We start from the raw sequence: 22,114 nt of genomic DNA on the forward strand, positions 1-22,114 counted from the left end.
CTATGAATTTTGAAAGGTGACCACTGTAGCTCGGTTGATTTAAATGATTCAGCTTTTTGTAAACATGGCAGGCTTAAGAAACACCTCTCCAACTTCTTGTGCAAACTTCCAACAATTCGTAGACGCGAGCCCAAGGCCCTTGAATCCATCACCTCAATTGAGCTCACAAATTCTTGGAATTCGTCTGATTTCTGGATCTTTAGGAATACATGTGATGAAAGAGAGAGCACAATGGACAGTTAGCGATGCAAATCTCATCTAATTTCTATTTCTGCTAGTGTCTGATCAAAGGCTTTTTTAATTTCCATTTTTTGTAAACATTTAACTGTTAATATTTTCCTGAACATTGAGTGCTATTTCATTAATTAAAAAAGCTTCGCTCACTCGATTTTCTATTAATTAAAATAATTATACTGGTAAACACTGGTTTTGTCAAATGAACTTTGTTATGATTTTTATTTATGTTGATGTACCCTCATTAAAAATATATAACAGTTTTGTTTCTATCACATCCAGTTTTCTTGTGACAGCTACATATTCATTTCTGACCTCATATACGTTTCTTTGTTCACATAACTGCATTTAGACGATTGTGTAACTATTGTGTTTGCTAAATTACATTTTATTTACATTAGGTAGATCGTAAATATGCCACGCAAGTGTTTGAACAACCCGGACAATTTTTGTTATATGAGTGGAGAATTAACTTTTACATCTCAGCGTCGAAATTTCACACCACTAATTGAACAGTGCTATTTAGACTATTTTGGTTTTCCTGAGAGGAATCAAGACAAATCCTGGGTTCCACATAAATGTTGTGTAACGTGTGTGAGGCTCCTTTTAGGTTGGGCTAAACAAGAACCTAGACATTTGTCATTTGCTATACCAATTATTTGGATGGAACGAAAGGATCATGTATGTGATTGTTTTTTCTTTGTTTGACTCAAATAAAAGGTATTACTACCAAATCCAAACTTGTCTTCGGCCAAGAGACCCATCCTACATAGTGCCGAACTGCCTGTGCCGATCCTCTAAATCGATCAAAAAGTTAGAATTCTAGTCCGGAATTTGTTCTCAGTCATCATAATAAGGTATCTGAAGATAGTGACTCAAGTTATTAACCGTCAACTTCAAAAGAACCGCACTTATTGACACAACGTGATTTATACGATTTAGTACGTGATTTAAATCTGTCTAAAAAATAGGCTGAGCTTTTGGGGACTAGATTTAACGACTGACACAACGTGATTTATACAATTTAGTACGTGATTAAAATCTGTCTAAAAAAATAGGCTGAGCTTTTGGGGTCTAGATTTAACGACTGGAATTTACTTTCTCGTGGTACAAAGATTTCTTATTTTCGACGTCTTGACGACGAAATAAAACCTTACTTTTCTGAACGAGGTGATTTAGTCTCCAAGTCACTGGCGACTGTTTATTGACTCTTCAAAAGATCATAGTTTGAAATTAGTGTTACTGCATAACGGAAACAAACTTCTTTCAGTGCCGATTGCTCATGGTTCTAATATGAAAGAGACTTACGAAAATATGAGATTTATACTTGAAAAATTGAATACAGTAAACACTCTTGGAAAATTTGTGGTGATTTTAAAGTCATTGCACTTTTACTTGGACTACAGTTTGGCTATACGAAATTTTGCTGTTTTATTTGTGAATGGGACAGTAGAGACAGAAAAAGTCACTATACAAAGAAAGTGTGGCCCAAGCGTGAATCACTAACTCCAGGCCATAAAAATGTTAAAGATTATCCTCTAGTGAACCCTGATACTTACTTTTACCACCGTTGAACACAAAGCTTGGCCTGATAAAAAATTTTGTAAAAGCTATGTCTAAAGATGGAGATGGATTTTTATATCTAAAAGAGTAATTCCCTAAACTCAGCGAGGCGAAAATCAAAGAGGGAATATTTGTAGGTCCACAAATACGGCAATTGATGAAGGATAAGAGCTTTCAAGAAAAGCTGAATGATCAGGAAAAACTCGCCTGGAAATGTTTTGTGAATGTAGTTCAAAATTTTCTAGGTAACCATAAAGCGGAAAATTACAAAGATTTAATAAATGAACTTATGATATCATTTAAAGCCTTGAAAATACATATGCTGGACCCTCATCTGGATTTCTTCCGGCAATTTGGGTGCTGTGAGATGAGAGGTTCCATCAAGACATTTCCTTAAGGGAAAAACGTTATCATGGGAAATGGAGTCCAGAAATGCTAGCAGACTATTGTTGGAGACTTAAAAGGGACCTACCGTAAGCCCAATATTCAAGAAAATCATAAGTATCTATTAGATATTAGGAAATAATTCTGTAAGTGTGGCGGAATTTTGTACTTTTTACGAAAATATAGGTTTTGATGTCACAAGAAAACATGATGTGTACATTTTTTTCATTGATATATTATTATTTGGTAGCCCTATTATATTCAAAATTTGATTTAAATTTTCATGTGACAAAAAAAAATTACAAATTTGTTGACCAGTGTTATTAAATATGTTCGATTGATTTCGATGAATCTCCAAGGATTAGTGATGATCACCGCAAACAGCTTCGATTGGAGCCAACACTTACAGCCATTACTTTTAAAATGATTATTATTTATTTTAATTTCTGTCAAGTCAAGTCAAGTCAAACGTTATTTAATGATATTATACTTATTACTTTTATTAAATAAAATAATGTACTGACAAAAAAACATTTTTTTAATTGTTCTTTTCTCATTTCTCTGACTACACCTAACCCCGTAATTGAATGGAAATTCTTATACCAATTGCTAAACCGATGGCTATGAACGGCAAAAGCTAAATTGTTGAGATACCATATTTGACCCGTTTGAACATAGTAATCAAATTTACTTAAAATCAATGTTTGTGATGTTTAACTGCAATAATTTGATGGTTTAGGTATGTGTAACCGACTTTAAACAGAAATAACAAACCTTGAATAATTCAGTGAATTAAAATTGAAATGCTACTCTATGTTTAATATTCAAAAGGGGCACAATTAGATTGGTTTGCAAATTTTAAACATCGATAAAAAATAACACACACATATATGAAGTAAGTGTATTGTATATAATAGATAAGCAGATAGATTGAATAAATATTAGATAAAAAACAGATATTATTAGTGACCTTACTGTAATTATAATTTAATTACTTCGTATGCTTCGATAGGAGTACTTTGCTTGAACTTATGCTTTTTATTTTAATGAATTTAACTGAAGTTAAAGCGCGACTCTGAAATTAACTATAAATGAGTAATTACACTTTTGGTACATACGTTGTTACGTTAGTCTTTTCTTATTTGTTTTGTTTTTCCTTTTTCTTTTAGGCTTTTACGTGTATGTAAGTATAGTATAATATATTAGTACAAAGTAGTATTAATTTATTTGCGATGATTACAGAAGTAGTAGTGCTATCTTAATTGTGATTGGAATTAATCGAGGAAGTATCAAGGGCAAAAGCAGAAAAAACAATGGTGGCAGTAATTAGTCGCAGTATTGATAGCTAGTGATGATCCAATTCAATATAATACTTTATGTCTTCTTTTTGCGCAAGGTAAATTAATTGTTTATGTAGATAACTTTTTCCATAAAATGCATTAACTGTACTCGCATCATATATTAACTCTCATTATTTGTATTTATGTTTCGGCACATAGTATCTGATATTTGTTTGCTTTGAAGCCATTAATTATCATGTTTTTGTTTTGATTAATTAAAAATCTGCACCTGTCCTGAGGATGATGTTTGCAAATATGAAGATACGTCCGTCTCAATCATGCAGCTTCTCAGTGTCTCAGGTATAAACATGCCCTGCGGCACTTTTCCACACCTAATTCTCGGCCACTTGTTCTCTTTTCGTTATTACAATTGTTAATATGTTAGTTGCTCAAAAACAAGTATTGCTCAGTTATATCCAAACGGCTTGTACGGTTAAAATGTCTTGACCAGCTAAATTCGGCTTTATACATACATATGTCTATGTATATCGATTTTTCATGATCGCATTTCCTAAACGATTGGTGGGAAAGTTAAGGAAATAAATGTATTATACAAAATAAAAAAACTTGTGAAGAAAGTAGATTTTTTTAATGCGTAAATTATCCATCTCGAACATGAGAAAGACTTCTTATTGATACTTTAATTTAAGCACATTTCTTATAATTCATGACATTTTATAACTTTCTTATGAATACAATGCGAAATCCGTTTTTATTTTATTTCTTACTTTATCATTTAAGGTATGTCTGAAAATCATTCAATAACATCAATATGTATAAAAATTGCGTGTCACGTTTTTCCTGGGTAAACTCCTTAACTACTGAACGATTTTAGAATAATTTAGCACACAATGTCAAGTTTGATCCAACTCAATCCAAAGTAATTAGCATAAAATGCCAAATGGAAAATTCATTACTTTTCCATTGACAAATATTTGCATCAATTATTTTCAAAGTCAAACCTTGAGTACAATCCTTTAAATTCTCCTTGGATTCTTATACGAGAAGTAACGTTTACAAATTTATTCATAAATCATATTTACACGGTATTGAATATGATAGTATTGTATTTAAAGAACACTGTAGCCATAGCTACTCGTGGTCAAATCTACAAGTTTTTTCTTTAATATATTTTGAGATACCTAGCAAGTTTTTAACTGCACCAACTCTATAGTTGCTAAGATTAAAAATTATTACAAAGCTGGACATTACGAAAAACAATCTAATGAGATTAAATTTAAAATTAAAACTATTCGACCACTTTTTGCCATTTTTCCTTTCAACTTTCAACGGTACAAAACATGGATGATGACGTTCTGATCAAAGACATTTCCAAGTATTATTCTTTTTTGTTTTAAATTAAATACATAATTTTAGTGTATGTTTTACATGTAATTTTTTTGACAAGAAAGCAGACCCAAAGATAGAGAGCAGACAAAAGGTAACTGAAAAAATTACAAATTTTGTAGCAGCGAACTGTTAACAAAAACACAAAGCATGTGGCCAGAGCACAAACAAATCAGAACATTTCCTCATCGTAGCTCTGCCGAAAAGAGTTGCCGCAACGAAAGCTTCTTTATAAATATAGCGTTTACAAACATATTTTTTTACGATTCCCTATTATTAACTCGTTTTGTTTTGATTATGCCAAAAAAGGGGAATGAAATGAAACTAGCTTTGCTTGGCTCGATTTTTGCCGTTCTCGTTGAAATTTGTTATTTTTTGTTATTTGACTTTGATTCAACTATATATTTGTATATCTACAAGTATATTATGGTATCTATTCACTATCAGCTGTCAAATATTACCTAATAGTCCAAAGTTTTTTATGCTTATTAAAAATGCCATAAATCGTCTATTCTTATGATATTCTCATTGCTAAACAACGAATCAGATAACAGGTAGACTGAAAAGTTCGTAGGCTGACATAGAAAAAAACTTGTTGATAAATTTTTTTTATTATCAATATTGTTATCTTCGAAGGCGATACAACGATTACAGCGGTAAAAAATTTTTTCACTACCATTTTTATCTTAAGCCTGAAAATAAGCGTAAGTTTTTGCGATTACCTCTTCATTGTTGCTAAATTTTTTTCCAGGGAGCATTCTCTTGAGGTCGGATAACAGGAACAAACTAGGAACAGGTCACTGAAGGCCAGATATGGATAATACGGTGGATGCAGGAACTATTCGAATCCCAATTCATAAACTTTTGACATCGAATTCAATGATTAGTGACACGGTGCATTGTCTTGCTGAAACAGAACTTTCTTCTTTTTAAAATCGGGCCGTTATTTCCAGATTTTGTCCTTCAAATGTTTCAATAACTTTTGAAGAAAGCCGATGAATATTACGAGGGCTGTCCGATAAATAACCGACCTAACCATGATGCACGCGACTTTTTCAAAATTTTTTTTTTATTTTTCTACATAGCCTCCTTGTAACTCCACACACTTCTCCCAGCGATGCTCCCATCTCTGCAACCCTTCCAAATAGTACTTGGCGTCTTTGTCTGCAAAATACGAGTTCACGAAAGAGATTGCCTCCTCATTTGACGAAAATCTCTGGCCGCCGAGCGCAGTTTTAAGTTGAGGAAACAAAAAAAAGTCGCTTGGTGCTAGATCCGGTGAATAAGGTGGATGGTCAAGCAGTTCGAACCGCAATTCGTGGATTTTCGCCATGGCGACTGTTGAGGTGTGAGATGGTGCGTTGTCTTGGTGGAACAAGACTTTCTTTTTTTGCAAATGTGGCCGATTTTTCGAAATTTCTTCCTTTAGCTTGTCCAATAATGATGCGTAGTATGCTCCTGTTATAGTTTTTCCTTTTTCAAGATAGTCGATAAAAATAATTCCATAGCTGTCCCAAAAAACACTCACCATCACTTTCCCAGCCGAATACACAGCTTTAGGTTTTTTTGGGGCTGGTTCCCCCTTTTCAATCCACTGTTTAGATTGGTTTTTTGTTTCGGGCGTATAATGATGAATCCAAGTTTCGTCTACAGTTATCAATCGGCGCCAAAACTCGGTCTTATTGCCTCTAAACTGAGCCAACAGAGCGCTGGAAATGTTCATGCGCGCACGTTTGTGGTCTAGCGTAAGCAAACGCGGCACCCAACGCGCGGACTTTCTCATGCCCAAATCTTGGTTTAATATGTGACAAACAGTTTCTTTTGACATCTTCATAATCTCAGCAATTTCCCTAACTTTAATCCGGCGGTCGTCTATTACCAATTGATGAACTTTAGCGATGTTATCGTTAGTGGTTACAGTTTTTGGACGCCCAGGACGTTCATCATCTTCCAAGCTCCTGCGACCACGTTTAAATTCAGCTGCCGATGGTTCAGAGTCACCATACACAGAGTCCAACTCATATTTGATTTGTGAAGGCGTATTGCCTTTCAAAAATAAAAATTTAATTACAGTTCGATATTCAATTTTTTCCATTTTGGGGAAATCACCGAAATAGACTCACAAAAACGACTGTCAACAGATAATTGCGCAAGATAAATTTCTGAAATTTTGGCGAGTAGCTATTATAATATGCACAATTTGAAGTAGAAACTTTTTTTTCAGATGTGCCGCTAGCTTCACGTTGAGCTCGGTTATTTATCGGACAGCCCTCGTATACCACGTGCCTATCAAAATACTGATGCCATCTGTTATACATGCCAATCGACTTTTGGCACTTTCCACCCGATGGGGTCGGTTCATCAGGTGCAGTTAACTCTGCTGACTGTCGATTAAACTTCAGTGTAGAATGATGGAACCAAGTTTCATGCATTGTCAGATATCGACGCAAAAATGCGATTTATTATGATTAAAGAACACTCCTGAGCTTGCGCGGCACCCATTTTGCGGCCAAATATTCATTCAAAATATATGTATGAAATACGTTCCTTTGACCTTGTCTTCAACAGTATTTCTCCTCCCGAAAAGCAATGCTTTATTATCACGTGAAATCCATTTTGATCCATTTTTTGTAAATTAATACAAATTGCTTCACCGAAATACTAGGTCATCATATCACATAAACTAATAATTCGATAGAAGTCAAAGTTGTGCATGTACCTTTTAAAGGTAGGGGCGCACTAAAAATCATATGGATTTAATTTTAATTTTCATCCCATTGTTATGTCATATACAGTTGAACTTTCATAAGTGGAAGTTCTACAAAACTCGAACTCTTGATATGGCAATAGCATGTATAAATGAAATTTCATCCAAATTCATAACTCAAACTTCCTCAATAGGAAGATCTCCCTAACTTGAAAACGAATTTCCTTCCATAAATAGAACTTTTATATTGTCACATGGGTCGCATTTTCGGGGAAATCCCACTTTGTAAACAGCTCACGTGGAAGTCGGCGCACGTATTTATCCCTTCAAATACTATTGTTAGATGAACAATGAAATTTACTCAGCCGCATTTAGAACAGACGATATTGAAGAACCGAATATTTCTGACCCAAAGTGACTTCAACCGCTATGGAAACGATGTGAATCCTAAAAAAAAATATTCAACCGCTATCCAAAAATAATGTAAATCATTCCTTTTCAATTTTAAATTCTTATTTAAATCAGAATATTAATTTAACTGACGGTCACTACAAAGCACTAGAGAAATTAGAAAATGTTTTCACTGAAATAAATAAGCAAAAAGTACATGCTTTTTGTATGTACATAAGCAAAAACTTTATGCGAAGTAGAGAAATAAAACTGTGTATAATTCTATATTTTACAGTTTTTGAAAAACTTTATGTTTAATGACGTAACTCGAAGTCTCTCCTGAAAGATGCACTTAAAGGTCTAAAAATCCGCCTGTATTTTAACTAGCAAGAAAAGACGGTTCGGTTGAACTGAAGCTAAATATTATGTTTTCCATACAAAGACCTCATTTTGATCATTTACTTTATATGACAACTATTTACTATAGTATCCTATCTAAACATTTGTTCCGAGACTTAACGATTGCTTTGGGAAATAATACGTAACAAATTTCGTGATGAGAACTTCTAACAAGAATAAGTTTGCTATACATAGACTTTATACTATATTGTTCGGACAAATGTGCAGAGAAAACGACATGTGCAAAATTTCAGACCAATATCTTAAGTACTGAGGGAATAGTTCGCGTATATACAGACGGACATGGTTAAATCGACTCAGCTCGTCACAAGATCATTTATATATATATTTCCTATAGTCTCCGACGCTTCTTTCTAGGTATTGCAAATTTCTTGACAAACTTAATACACCTTGGTTCAGGGTATAAAAAATATCAAAATATCTTTGGTTTGGTTACTTGTCACCTTAAATCCAAAGTAAATTTATAAAAATAATGTGTATCGAACTATTGAAGCGTTCAAATTAACTTTACTCCAACACACATTGTTGTTTAGTTCCGTTTATACCAAGGAGATTTCTTTCATTGTGATTTTGGATCATCTCTGTGAATTAATGTTTATGTTTAATATTTAATATAAATCTGTTTTGTATTAACAGTTAGTTTAAAATTGACAGTCGAAACTGAAGCTTAAAATGAAAAAACTAGCTACGTATGAAGATCGAAATAATAGGTCTTTTATTTATTTTCTTTCTCGTGCGCAAAATGGAAAATTCAGCATTTCTAAATGCACATAATCCAATATACATACTCACCATAGTTCTGTATGAAAATGGGAAGACGCAGATGCATCAGATAGCAATGCATTTTAAAGGACATTTCTGCTTGACATCTTATACTACTTGTAATCTTTGTGTCAGGAGCTGCTAGCTAATCCATTTCACTACGGTATTTGGATTATTTTGTATTGTTTTCATCTATTCATAACGATTACCCGATATTTTTATTTGTAACTTTATGTTTAACTTTGCATTCAGCAAACTAGTACCCAGTAGGAACTAAGAAAAATGCTTGTAGATTATAATTGTTTAACTCCAAACAAAATCGTGAATGTGGCACATAAGTGCGACAATTACAAATATTTGAAGGTAACTTTCGAGGCATGATATTTGGCTTTTTTTGGCACCGTTCAATCTGTTGAGCATTACAAGGAAAATAGCCTAAAAAACATATTTACCTAAAAAATGAACACATGACAAGGTGGATGAGAATATATTTACTTGAGGTTACATTGCATGGAATTAATGAAAAATGTAACACATGTACTTGTATACTCGTATACATATACATGCACTGCGTATTGAGTGCCACTGGCCCACAAGCATTCTTCTAAAGAGCAGAAAAGAATTATTTTAACACTAAATCACACATCAAAAAAAAAGACCTAAATACAATATGATTTCTACTCTGTAATGTTTCAAATTCTGTAATAATTGCAAAAATATTGCTATTTACAAATCGTTCAATAAACTTTTCCAAACATTGTTTTTCTCCTTCATTAGTAAATAACACATATACATGTATTATGGCAATGTTCAAGCTAGAAAATTTACAACGGATTGTATAATAAGTACTTGCCCGAATTATTTTACATGTTTTCGGTTGAATGTTTATGTTTGTTTTAAACAATTTAGTTTTTTTTTCTTTATGGCTCAGATGGAATTTTTAACGCTTTTATTTATTACAGTATTAGTATACGTATACTACCCGACCGACCTGAATTCGTAAAAACTAAAACCTAATGTACTCAACTTTTATTAAATAACTCTTTAATGAATACACAATGCCTCCATTGTTAATTACTCGGATAATCATGTGAAAATTTTGGGAAACTAAAATGTAGTAATACATGTAACACATTCACACAAACACTTGCACAAGTAACGTTATCCATTCGAAATGTGTTGTAATGTCTTGCATTGAGCTAAGTTGATTTCGCAGTATCTATTTATTTTTGTATTGTCTGCTTATTACACAATCTCTTCTAGTGTTTAGAACTAAAAAAGAAAGGTGGAACATGGTGGCGACATCGGCGGCAGCGATTTAAATATAGAAAACAAATAGGATAATTTCGTTGGGCAAACACGTCGCGCCGCCCACAATTCAGTGTTGCAGACTGAATGCAAAAACGGTCAAAGCCTGACAGCGGGCTACTTGCAATAGGCATTCATGCATGTATACTTACAAATGAATCTATATATACAAATGTGCATATTTATGTAAAAATTCACATATACTTATTGTAAGTACCTACATACAGATATGTAGAAAAATTGTGCAGTAAAATTCAAAACGGACTTAGCAGTACCTTACAAAACCTACGTGGAATGCAAATGTGATTTGTATGCGTACTAACAGTCAGTACAACCATTTATTTCCTTCCTTAACTTATATTAATAATGTCTCGAGGGACATATGCATTGTTTTAAATGTAAAAAAAAAATTTAACACAACAGAGCACTTTTAAATTTTTTTCATAACTTTAAATAAAGTGTCTTTATTATTTAATTTATTTCGTCTCACAAAATTGAAATAAAAACTTGTCAACATATTTGAAGAGCTAAACATCAAAAGAAACGAATAACAGAATAGGATGAAATGTTCGTCTACTTTTAATGATTTTGCGCAATACCCGACATTATTTACTGTCATGTAAAATCAAACCATTTACATGTGTATACACAGGTTAAATCAAAATGGAAATATACAAGTATTACATGATTTAGCTACTCCAATGCCGCAAAGAGCAACGCTCTTCAGCGTATGGTCTAAAACAATACTATTTTTATGATAATAATATTGAGAGCACATAGCTGCAAAATTGTCGTTCTAGCAAAGGAAGAAATATAAGAACAATAAAAATCAGAATTGTTTTCTTTTGAGTAAAAACAAATATGGCACTAGCAGCATTTATTCGAATATGCTTCGGTTTGCGGAGCCCTCTTATAAACAGGTAACATAATACTTGAAGGAGCAAACCCATTTTTTCGTAAGAAGATCGACTAATTTGTTATTGTAAAATAAAAACTAATAACAATATTTAAAATAACCATCCAGCGTTACCTCGAAAATTATTTTTAGAAATATTACCCATAATTTCAAATGATTATGAAGTAAGTAGTTTTAAAGCTAAAGTTAAAGTTATGAAATTCTTGTAACTTCGTCAATTTTACTCCAATTGACACAATTCCTAAAGAATTATACATTCAATAAAAACTAAACAATTAAGAACAATAAATTTTTTTCACTAATCATTAATCGCTAAAAATGCTGCGCATAATCACAATTAAATTTAATTTGGACGGACCAGATGGTCTTCATAAATATTGAAGCGATTCGAGACACCCACAGAAGACATGCCATAAACGCGCTCAAACGAAAAACGAACTCCTTGATTTTGCTATTAATTTGCATGGTGATGAATGAATTTTCCAAAGCACCGATCCATATAGCGAAGGACACTTTCGAAAAACTGTATTGGTGGAGTTCGCCACTCGAAATTCCTTTTCAGTTGGATTGCGACTCGTTATCGAACAAAATCTTTCGAAATTTCGAATTTCATCATTCGATAGCGAGTATTATTTTCGAAAAAATCGAAATGGACCAAATTAAAAAAAATTCAAATATTATCAGCTATAAATAATCGGAAGCAAAATGTAAGTTATTTTTCTTTTATTGATTTTCTTTAATATACTCGTATTGTATGTATATTATAATTATAACTAATGATTTAAGAACAAAGGTAAATAAAATATGCATGTGACAGAATTTGATAAGCAATTTTATGCTGCAGAATCAGCACCTAGAAAAATATTTATTACTATATTATTAGAGAAAAATCCGACCCCATCCACCAGTCGAGTTGCTACAAAAATACTAAAAAATATTTTGCCGTGAAATTTAGCATAGATGTCACTAATAGTACTACCAACTTACAGAAAGCAAAATTTACCGATTTTGAAAACAAGCGAAGTATAAATTAAAAATTCACCTTTCAATTTGATCACAGTAGTATACAACATCTTGACTAAATTTTGAATGGAATATATATTTATTAAAGAAAATGTGAATTCAAATGTCGGTGGAACATTTCCTTGAATCTTATATAATATATAAAAGTGAAATTGCGCCCGATCCACAGCATTTTCACGGGTATTTCTTTAGTCCTGGAAAAGGTCCTAACGGCGCACTTTTTTTACAAAATCGCCCTCGATTTCGCCATTTATATCTATATTTATAATTCAGGAACGGCTTGAAAACTCGGGACGGGCATTGCCTACTTTCTATCGTTTTATGTTAAAAGTCACAACAATTCATAAATAAAAAATAATATATTTCAAAACATATGTTTGTGTTCAATATTCATGTATGAATCATTTGAACATTTTTTTCTTCAAATATAAATAAATAATAATACCCAACGGTTACCCTCCTCCCGACCAACCGACGCGAGGGGCGCAATCCGCGAACGAGCGGAATTAGCCGAGTCATAAAAGGCAAGAGAGTTTTAAGCGTTGCGATCTTAAGCTGCTCAGCTACAGAAACAAAAATTTCAACAGCCAAAATTAAGAATTAAATTAAAGTTTATAATTTTACTTGTTAAGAGTAGCTAAAATAATTTTTTTAATTGTAAAAAGTGAGTCTGTTAAATCAAATGTGCTGGAATGAAAATTGAAATCATGACATATACGGCGGAATGGTTCGTTTAACTCAAAATTTGTTCTAGAAAATTTTAAAAGTAAGGGTCTAAACTGCCTGGTAGAGCGAGCGGGGACGTTAAAATTGATATCAGATAAGAGAGATGTGCTACAGACTGACCCATTCACGAGTTTTACAAGAAGTATTACACCAAGCATCTCTCTACGACTAGCGAGTGTCGGGAGATTTATAAGTTTTAAACGGTTAGTGTAAGGGGGAAGATTTAAACTGGAATCCCAATTCAAATGATTTAAGGCAAAAAGTAAGAATTGTTTTTGAACGGACTCTAACTTATCCGAATGGACTTGGTAACTAGGGTTCCATACCACAGAAGCATACTCTAATATAGGCCTCACCAGAGATGTAAAAAGAAATTTTGTGGTAAGCGGATCTCTAAATTCTTTAGACCAACGTTTAACAAAACTAAGAGCGCCTTTAGCTTTAAAAACTGTGGAAGATACGTGAAGATTAAAATTGAGTTTGGGGTCCATAGTTACTCCCAAATCAACAAAACTGCATACTTGCTCCAACCTAAAGTTTTGTATTGTGTATGAAGTTGGGTCTACAGATCTACGTGAAAAGCACATTGTTTTACATTTTTTAAGGTTCAATGGCATGTCATTTCTATCACACCAAGAAACTAGGTCGTTTAAGTCTGTTTGCAACTGGCATCTTTCGTTGTTTGAAGTATACGTTTTAAAAAGTTTTACATCGTCAGCATATAATAAGACTTTTGAAAACTTAACAACAGATGATACGTCATTAATAAATAACAAGAACAAAATTGGACCAAGATGGCTACCTTGTGGAACGCCTGAAGGAACATTGATTATGTCAGAAAAAGTATCGTTAAATAAGACTTGTTGAATTCTATTGCTAAGATAAGAAGCAACCCATTTTAGAAATATTGGTTGAAAACCGAGAAGATCACGTTTATTCAAAAGAATTGAATGGTTTACTTTATCAAAAGCTTCACTGAAATCTGTGTATATAACATCAGTATTCTTATTCTTCCTAAAGCCAGCAGATACATGTGATACAAATTCAAGCAAGTTAGTTATAGTAGATTTCCCTTTACGAAAACCGTGCTGAGAACAAGAAATTAGTGGAGAGATCCGGAAGGTTATGTCGTCTGTTATAATTGCTTCAAAAAGTTTAGGTATTGCAGACAACTTTGCTATTCCCCTATAGTTTTCAATAGATGACCTAAATCCACTCTTATGTAAAGTAATTATAAATGACTTTTTCCATATGGGTGGAAATAAGCCTTGCATAAGAGATGAGTTAAATAGTTTTGTTAGGGGTTGGTATATATATTAGGCACATTTCTTAAGAAAGCATGAGGGAATCATATCTGGGCCATAATTGTATGATTGTTCTAACATGTTCAACTGATATAAGACGTCTTCTTCGGAAATGGTAGGCGCATTAATGACAGAAATCGGACATAACTTGTGCTGATGCGGAACATTTTTTGGAGATTTTGGAGAGTAATTGGACTTAAAGAATTCAGCGAACATATTAGAAGTGGTGTGATTGTCACTAGACATACTAGACTTATATTTCATAGCGGACGGAAAGTTAGAAATCCTGCGTTTGGAGTTGACGAAACCATAGAATAATTTTGGATTACGTATAATATTATTTTTTGCTTTATTTATATAATTATTATAACATATTTTGTTAAGTTCAGCAAATTGTCGACGCAATTTAGAATATTTTGAATAGTCAGCAACTAAACCAGTTTTTTTAAAAAGTTTAAAAGCACGAGATTTTCTATTTTTTAATTTACATAATTCTTTCGAACACCATAAATTAGAACTCCTTTTTTGAGTAACAACACACTTCTGAACATATTTTTCAAATAAGTTTAAACTAGTTTCATTAAAGTGGGAAGCACTAAATTCAATATTGCCACTGTAATCTGGCCAAGTTACTTTAGAAAGTTCGTAATTAATCTTCTTAAAATTAGCTTTCGCAAAGTTGAACCGATAACAAAGGTCTTGTGTATTGTTAAGAGCAAAGTTGGTTATGATTTCGATGTTAATTTCCAAAGCAGGATGATGCGGGTCCTCTGGCCGAACCAAAGGATCACATCGGACAACGGAAAACATTGAAGCGTTATCAACATAAACTAGATCTAAGAACTTACCAAACTCTTTTGAAATTAAATTAATTTGGTTAAGACCCAACTCCGACATTCCATCTAAGAACTCGTTAAAACATAAGCGAGTACTAATAGGAATGGTGTAATCATCAATAGATTTCCATGATACGCACGATAAATTGAAATCTCCTAAAACAATCATGGAATCAGTATTATTAGCCATTGAGGAAACCTTATTTATTAATGAAGCATGCTGCAAATATACAGATATGTCCGAGTGAGGCGATATGTAAGATAAAGTTAAGTAGATATGGCCACTATTAGCGCAAATATGAATGCACTTAAATTCTATGAAGTCTGCATGCGAAACATCGACTTCTTCAGAGGGAATTGAAGAATGAACAGCAAACAAGATACTACCTTCTTTTCTGACCAGCCGGTCATATCTAAAGATTTGGAATTCGCTGATGAATATTTCATTATCAAAAATGTGAGGCTTTAGCCAAGTTTCCGTGAAAGCAATGATTTTAAGGTTACAATGAATGCTGTTTAAATACAAATCAGCAAGTTTTGTGTTAAGACCTCTAACATTTTGATAATAAACAATCAGCGAATTATTGTTAATTAGTTTTTTGTAATACTGGGATTTCTTGGCAATTTAGTGATAACTACAGGGGGCTTATCACGTTTGTGCTCGAATTCGCGCACAAAGACCCCCGATGGCCAGAATGAGTTATCTAGTATCGATTGAAAACTGTCCGCGGATACGTTGATTTTAAACGACGAAATATCTCTGTTGTATTTGAAATTAAATTTACGGATGTCTGTATCTTCCGTTTTTAATTTCGACGAGATGTATTTTTTTATATCGTCGACTGTGGTATCCGCAGCAAGTCTAGAGACAAATATTGCCTTTTTCCGCGGTATTACCACTAAGTTTTTATTAGCTGATTTGGACGTATTTGCAGGCGGATCTTGGGAAGTTTTCTGCTTACTGTGTTCAGTAACAGTTTTCACTGTGTCCTGAGCAGACGGAACTTTCTCACCTTGAGGACAAGGGGATGACAGATTAATAAGGTCAATAGTGGGTGGGGGCATTCGTTTTAAGGAAGATACAGTGGTATCTTCATCAGACGGACGTTTACGTTTTGATGAAGGTTTTTGATTTTCTTCCCGAACATTTAGGCATTTAAATGATTGAAAAAGCATTTCATAGTGCCTAAATTTTTCAGTAAGGGTTTCAAGCTCATGACCAATCTCTTTGAAACCATTGCGCGCTTGCTTAAAGACTTTAAACAATTCAATTTCAGTTGGTCTGCATTTTAAGCAAGACCAGCGCAATCCTTTACTGTCAAGAATTGAATCCAATATCCTACCTGTCAGTCCAGCACATTTAAGATGGGCAAGCCCATCACAAAGCCAGCAAGAAACAAAGCGTTCCGACTCGCCTTTTACAGAGCAGTTCGGAAAGTTACAAGTCATAATGAGTAAAAAAAGAAACAAACCAAAGAAAAAAAAAAAACAATATTAAATAGAAATATAAAAATGGTAAATAATAAATGAAACAACGAGCAATGACAAAAATATTTATGGCAAATGAATGCAATAAAAATTGATGCTTATCAAAGATAACAACCAATGTAGCGAGCAGTTTGAGATGCACTATAATACGCGAAAAGTAAGAAACTCGCGAACAGCTGTGGACAAAGATGGAAACGTATAAAAACAAGAAAGAAATTTAAGTAAGCAAAGTAAATTAACACTAACAATTGCACTACTTAAAATGGAGCACAACAACAAATTTAAAATGACTCGGCGGAATAAATTAAAATTAGCCAACACACAATTACTAAATATCAATTGATTCAACAGCACAATATAACACTGATACTTATCGTAAAAGATCACTCAATCCAGACACTTTCAAATAAAGTTTTAAATAAAATTAAACAAATTCGCCAGAGCACGAAACAAAGCACAGCTGAACACGAGAAGGGTTGCCAATAACAAAATAAAATCGCACAGCTACTTGCAGGGTACAGTGGTTTTTGTTTACATACACATACATACTCGAATAAGAGAAGGTTTAATCATTATTTGAGATAAGTGCATAATAGCTGACAAATATTCCTGAAACATTTCACAGAACAATGCAAAATTGAAAAGGAACGATCAAGTCTGTGTTTTCTTAAATGGTTAGGGGTAGTCAGAGGCACGTAAAAATGAGAATTTTCAGTATTTTTGCGTGCTTTTAAATCGTGTTATTTTACAAAAGTAGTAATATGGCATAGGGAGGATGGAGTCTAGAAGTTCACGCAAGTGAGGAAAGTTCTCTGATCGCCATTCACTTGGGAGTGGCCAAAAACGATTTTTTACATATGGCTCAAGCAGATCACGACTTCCGGTCTTTGACCAAGTATCCTCTGGGTAGCCTAAGAACATCCGTTCGAAGGCGAGCTAAAGTGAGAAGGCGAAACATCCCCTGCATAGGGTTTTTTTTTTTCTTCAAAATTATGTTATTTATTGTTGTTCTTTGGCAAATTGGGTTGAAATACCTTTTCTAGGTGATTTGCAAAGCAATTAGCCTTTTCCTCGTCACTTCGAGCCCAATTTCCTCCCAAGTCTCGTATAGGCATGTTGGAGTCAGTTGGTGGCTTCATGGACTTTTGGGCTTTCCAAAGGGAATTTTGCTTGTTTGAATTCGGACACAGCTTCTTTATATACATTTCGGTGTTCAATTCTTCCTCACATTTAAGCGCGTTTTTTAATTTACGTACAGCAGATTTTAATTGAAGCTGAGTGGAAGGGGAACGATTTATCTGCCATTCACGTCTTGCACGCCTTTTTACATTTACAAGCATTTCTATTTCTCTATTAGAGATTTTTCTGAAACCAAGCGGCTTATAGCTTTTGTTTGGTGTTGCTAAGACAGCTGCGCTGGATATTATATCATTGACTTCTCTTATACTTTCGTCAATTTCTCTTCCTGTATTTATTTTGTACTCAATATTAATGTGGCTACTGACGTATTTTCTATATTTTATATACCTCGATGGTATAAAGGTGAAGCTGAATCCTTCTTCTGCAGCGAATCCTTTCAGCTTGCGGTCGGCGCCGACAAAGTTGGTGGCGATGTCGGTGAATATCTTCGTCAGCATTCCTCGGCGTCCAATGAACCATTTTAGGGGAAAAATAAATGAATTAGGAGATAGGTCCGAAACTAATTCTGAATGTCCTGCTTTTGAAGTGAAGCAAACGGAAACTGCAATATATGTTTTCACGGGTGGTCTACCGCGGGTTAAGTTTTTGCATGTTTGAGGGTAGAGTGGTACCTTTATGCAATTTTTGAATAACATCCAAAAATTCTGAATGTCGAACCACCTGTACACTTTTTAAAAAAACTCAGGTTTAACTCATTTGATGTTAGATCTTGTCCCATGGAGGATTTTCTTGGTCGTCTGATCCATCGTAATATATATGCGAACACACGAAGCAGTTTTTATGAGAAGAGAATTTTTCAATAAGGCCCAATATTGAATTTTTCTTGGTAGTCGAAATTAGAGTGTATGTATTTTTCTTCTTCTCTAATGCTTCGTCTTCTGATGAGAGCTGGAAGTGGGTATTAACTGGCCATAACGCAGGATCTTCAAGGAGGAACTGTGAACCGCCAAACCATATGGAATTATTCAATTCGTCCACGTTACAACCCCGAGACACTTGCCGGTCTTCGCATCCACTCAAGACATTGCAGTAAGCAGCATACATTTAATACTACTAGAAGATTGGCTTCATATATATATGTAGCATCCATGCGCCCTTATTGAGGCGTCGGCGAAACCATGTACTTGGCAGATGGCACTCGACTCAACGTTTACGTAACGGGGAATGCTTATAGATGGAAGCTGCGTTAGGTTGGTTTTAAAATTCTGCTAGCTAGTGTCAAGGCGCAATGGAATCGACTCATTCCAATTTAGTTTCTGGATCCAAAGCTTTTGCAATAAGATTTTTGCTTTGGTAACTAGTGGGGCTAGTAATTCAAGGGGACCAAAAAGGCGAGCAGAAACTAATAGTATGTTTCGTTTAGTACCTCGCAGATCATTAAAATTGTCATCTAAAACAAATCGAAACAAATCCTCCTTCGGTTACCAATTGATTCCTTATATTTTAGTAGAATTTTTGTCAATGAAGCTTTATTTCTTTCCAGTGCAATCACTGTCGAAAAATTTAAGGTGGTTCGAAAACCATTTCGTTATGGTGAATCCGGCCGAGTTTTATATATGAATTATCTCACTTCTCAAAAGATCGAGAGATTCAAAATTTTCGGACGCTGTTAATAAATCATCAACATAAAAGTCTCTTTTGATGGCCAATTAACCAAGTGGATATTTCATTGTACTAGCATCACTGAGCATTTGCAAACACGGTGTTGTGAAAAATGGAGCATGCGCAGTGCCGTATGTTAGGGTGTTAAGACGAAAAATTTTGTATTTGCTCTCTAGAAAGTTTTCTCCACACAATAAGTTTACAATTTCTGTTTTCTTCCTGCATAATTATTTGGCGATACATTTTAGTAATGTCCGCCGTAAGTGCATAGTTATGTAAGCGAAAACGAAAAAGAGTTGAGTAATTTGGTTTTTGTGCTCTCGGGCCTTAAAACGTATTGATTCGGAATCGGTGTGGCTTACTCGGGATCTTACTGTTCGTTGATGATTGATTTTCTTCTCTCCGGGGCCTGAAACCGCCGAACTGCGGTTTCATATGAGTGACCGAATAACTTACGGTCAGATTGAAAGGCCATTCTGACTTGAAGCCGTCCTGAAGCCCTCTAGCCCGTTAATAATGAGGACACACCATTTCAGCGCATCCGTTTATTTATACTAGTGTTTCGAACTTCGTAAATTTCATAATACAATAAATATAATAAATAATAATAAATTTCATAATATAATAAATTTCATTAGAAGATGAGACATATACCTGATGTTTTCCTTTATAGTCACGGGTATCTGCCAGAAAATGTGTAAGCTACTTGTTATAATTCACTTTTGTATACATTACACTATTTGTTACTTATATAAGCACCTTGTTTGTTATGTTTTGGTTAACAGAATCACATACATTAGTTATCAAATCTGTTCACAGTTTGTAAATGGTAGCAAATGCTTTTGTTAGCGAATAGGTTATCTATGTGTTATACATAACCAAAGCTTTTGTTACCAAAATTTCTGTTGGTGTTATTATTTTGGTTAGCAGTTTGTTACCCTTAACATATAACTATGTTAGCGTGTTTGTTACCTATTTGGTACCAGTAACAAGCATATCTGTTACCTCGATATGTTATTCACAGGTTAGTATATTGGCTACCATTTCGGTTTCTTTAACTAGCTTCTAAAAATCCATTCTTAATAATTTTCAGAAATTATTTTGTTAATATATAAATTTATATTTTACTAGCTGACCCCGCAGCCGTTGTCCTGCGTGAAATTATGTGTTTTGAAATGAAAAGACAAAAATTCATATTGTGTTGATAATCATTTATCTTCGATTTTTCTACATTTTTTTTTTTTTTTTCAATGTAACGCGGCTTGATAAACAACATTTTTTGGTTTCTATTCCGGTGCGTAAATGTACAGCGAAGATACTTTTCTAACTCGTACGCAACAACGCCATGTATTTTTGGCGGTGTAAAAAACATAGCGGCTCCAAATTTATACCATACATTTCCTGATGATTGTCATCTCAAATGCAATTTTTACTGGAAACCGAATCCGTTTGAACTGAAATGGCAAATATATAGAACTCAAAGGAATTCGTAGAATCAAGCATTCTGCCCCCTTGTATTCGATAGGTGCGTCACAATCAGTCGGGTTCCATTACACAGTTTCGGTGCTTGTAGATTGCGAAACATAATAATGATAGATCCAACTTTGAGGCGCAAATGATGCGGTGGCATACCAAACCTCTACAAAGTATTTAGAAATTCCACTGGATCGAGCGATTTGTATGAGCGCAAGTCTCCCGGAATTTGACTTTGAATCTTCCAGTTTAAGTCATTAACATCGGTATTTTTGGAAGCTATCATTGCACGTGCACTCAAGGAATCGCAGTTAAGATAATTTGGCCAATATTCGGATAAACATTCGTGATGAGTTCATCCTTATTGGTTTTCACCACTTCGTGTAATACTGGATCTTTCTTTGTATCAGGAATTTTCGCATGATTGAATAATTTCATCAATTTGATCCCGTGTAACCACCATCCACCATCCAAAGAAAAATGTGTGCGTGCGGCACACCTCTCCTTTGCCACTCAACAGAGTACATCTATCGTCTAACGTTGCTTCAAGATAAAGTCCATCGAAGCTGTTGCTTGAAAAATCTTGCTGTGAAATAGTGACGATCGCTTGCTGATATCCCGCGATCCATAATACCGCACGTATGTCATCGCATCCTGGGAGTGCCTTGGGCTGCTAATGTATGTTGATGCCAAAAAGAACGCCGACCGATATTAGCGCGATCTCTTCGTAGCATCGTAACAAATTTCAATCTGTAATTGATCACTTTGTGTGCAACACACATAACATGTTCACTGAATAATTTTCAAAAATGTTTCAAGCAAACGACAAATTTGAACGATTCAAATTATTGAAAAAGAAAACAAAAAAATTTAACAAAAAAATCTGTATGGAAAAAATTAACTTTTTGGAATTTTCCAATTTTCCGACTTTTCTTCAGGTCTTTTTACTTCTAAACCTTTCCCGATCCACATAGAACATTCTCTGAAAATTTCATCAAGATTGGTTCAGTCACTCCCTTAGCGTTACTAATAAACAAACATTCATTCGTTTGTATGGATAAAATAAAAGGGCTGTTTTTAGGGAATTTTCG

The 22,114-nt window shown here is 34.0% G+C and overlaps 2 protein-coding genes across 28 annotated transcripts in view; one reads left to right on the forward strand and one right to left on the reverse strand.

Annotated features, from left to right (window-relative positions):
- Positions 1 to 11,197, reverse strand: part of LOC105226820 (mucin-5AC) — a 39,786-nt gene extending 28,589 nt beyond the window's left edge. For 3 of the 27 annotated variants that reach the window (XR_007423129.1, XR_007423128.1, XM_049459585.1), the window contains exon 1: positions 10,175 to 10,632. Coding sequence is in view for 20 of the 27 variants with exons in the window: in XM_049459585.1 (XP_049315542.1) it covers positions 10,175 to 10,282 (108 nt within the window). In the remaining 7 variants the exon portion in view is untranslated. The other 24 variants (XM_049459597.1, XM_049459584.1, XM_049459606.1 and 21 more) reach the window with 21 other exon arrangements.
- LOC125779137 (uncharacterized) overlaps positions 1 to 22,114 on the forward strand; it is a 154,822-nt gene that overhangs the window by 121,040 nt on the left and 11,668 nt on the right. The gene's annotated exons all lie outside the window — the stretch shown is intronic.

This window comes from Bactrocera dorsalis, chromosome 6, assembly GCF_023373825.1.
Source record: "Bactrocera dorsalis isolate Fly_Bdor chromosome 6, ASM2337382v1, whole genome shotgun sequence".
NCBI lineage: Eukaryota > Metazoa > Arthropoda > Insecta > Diptera > Tephritidae > Bactrocera > Bactrocera dorsalis.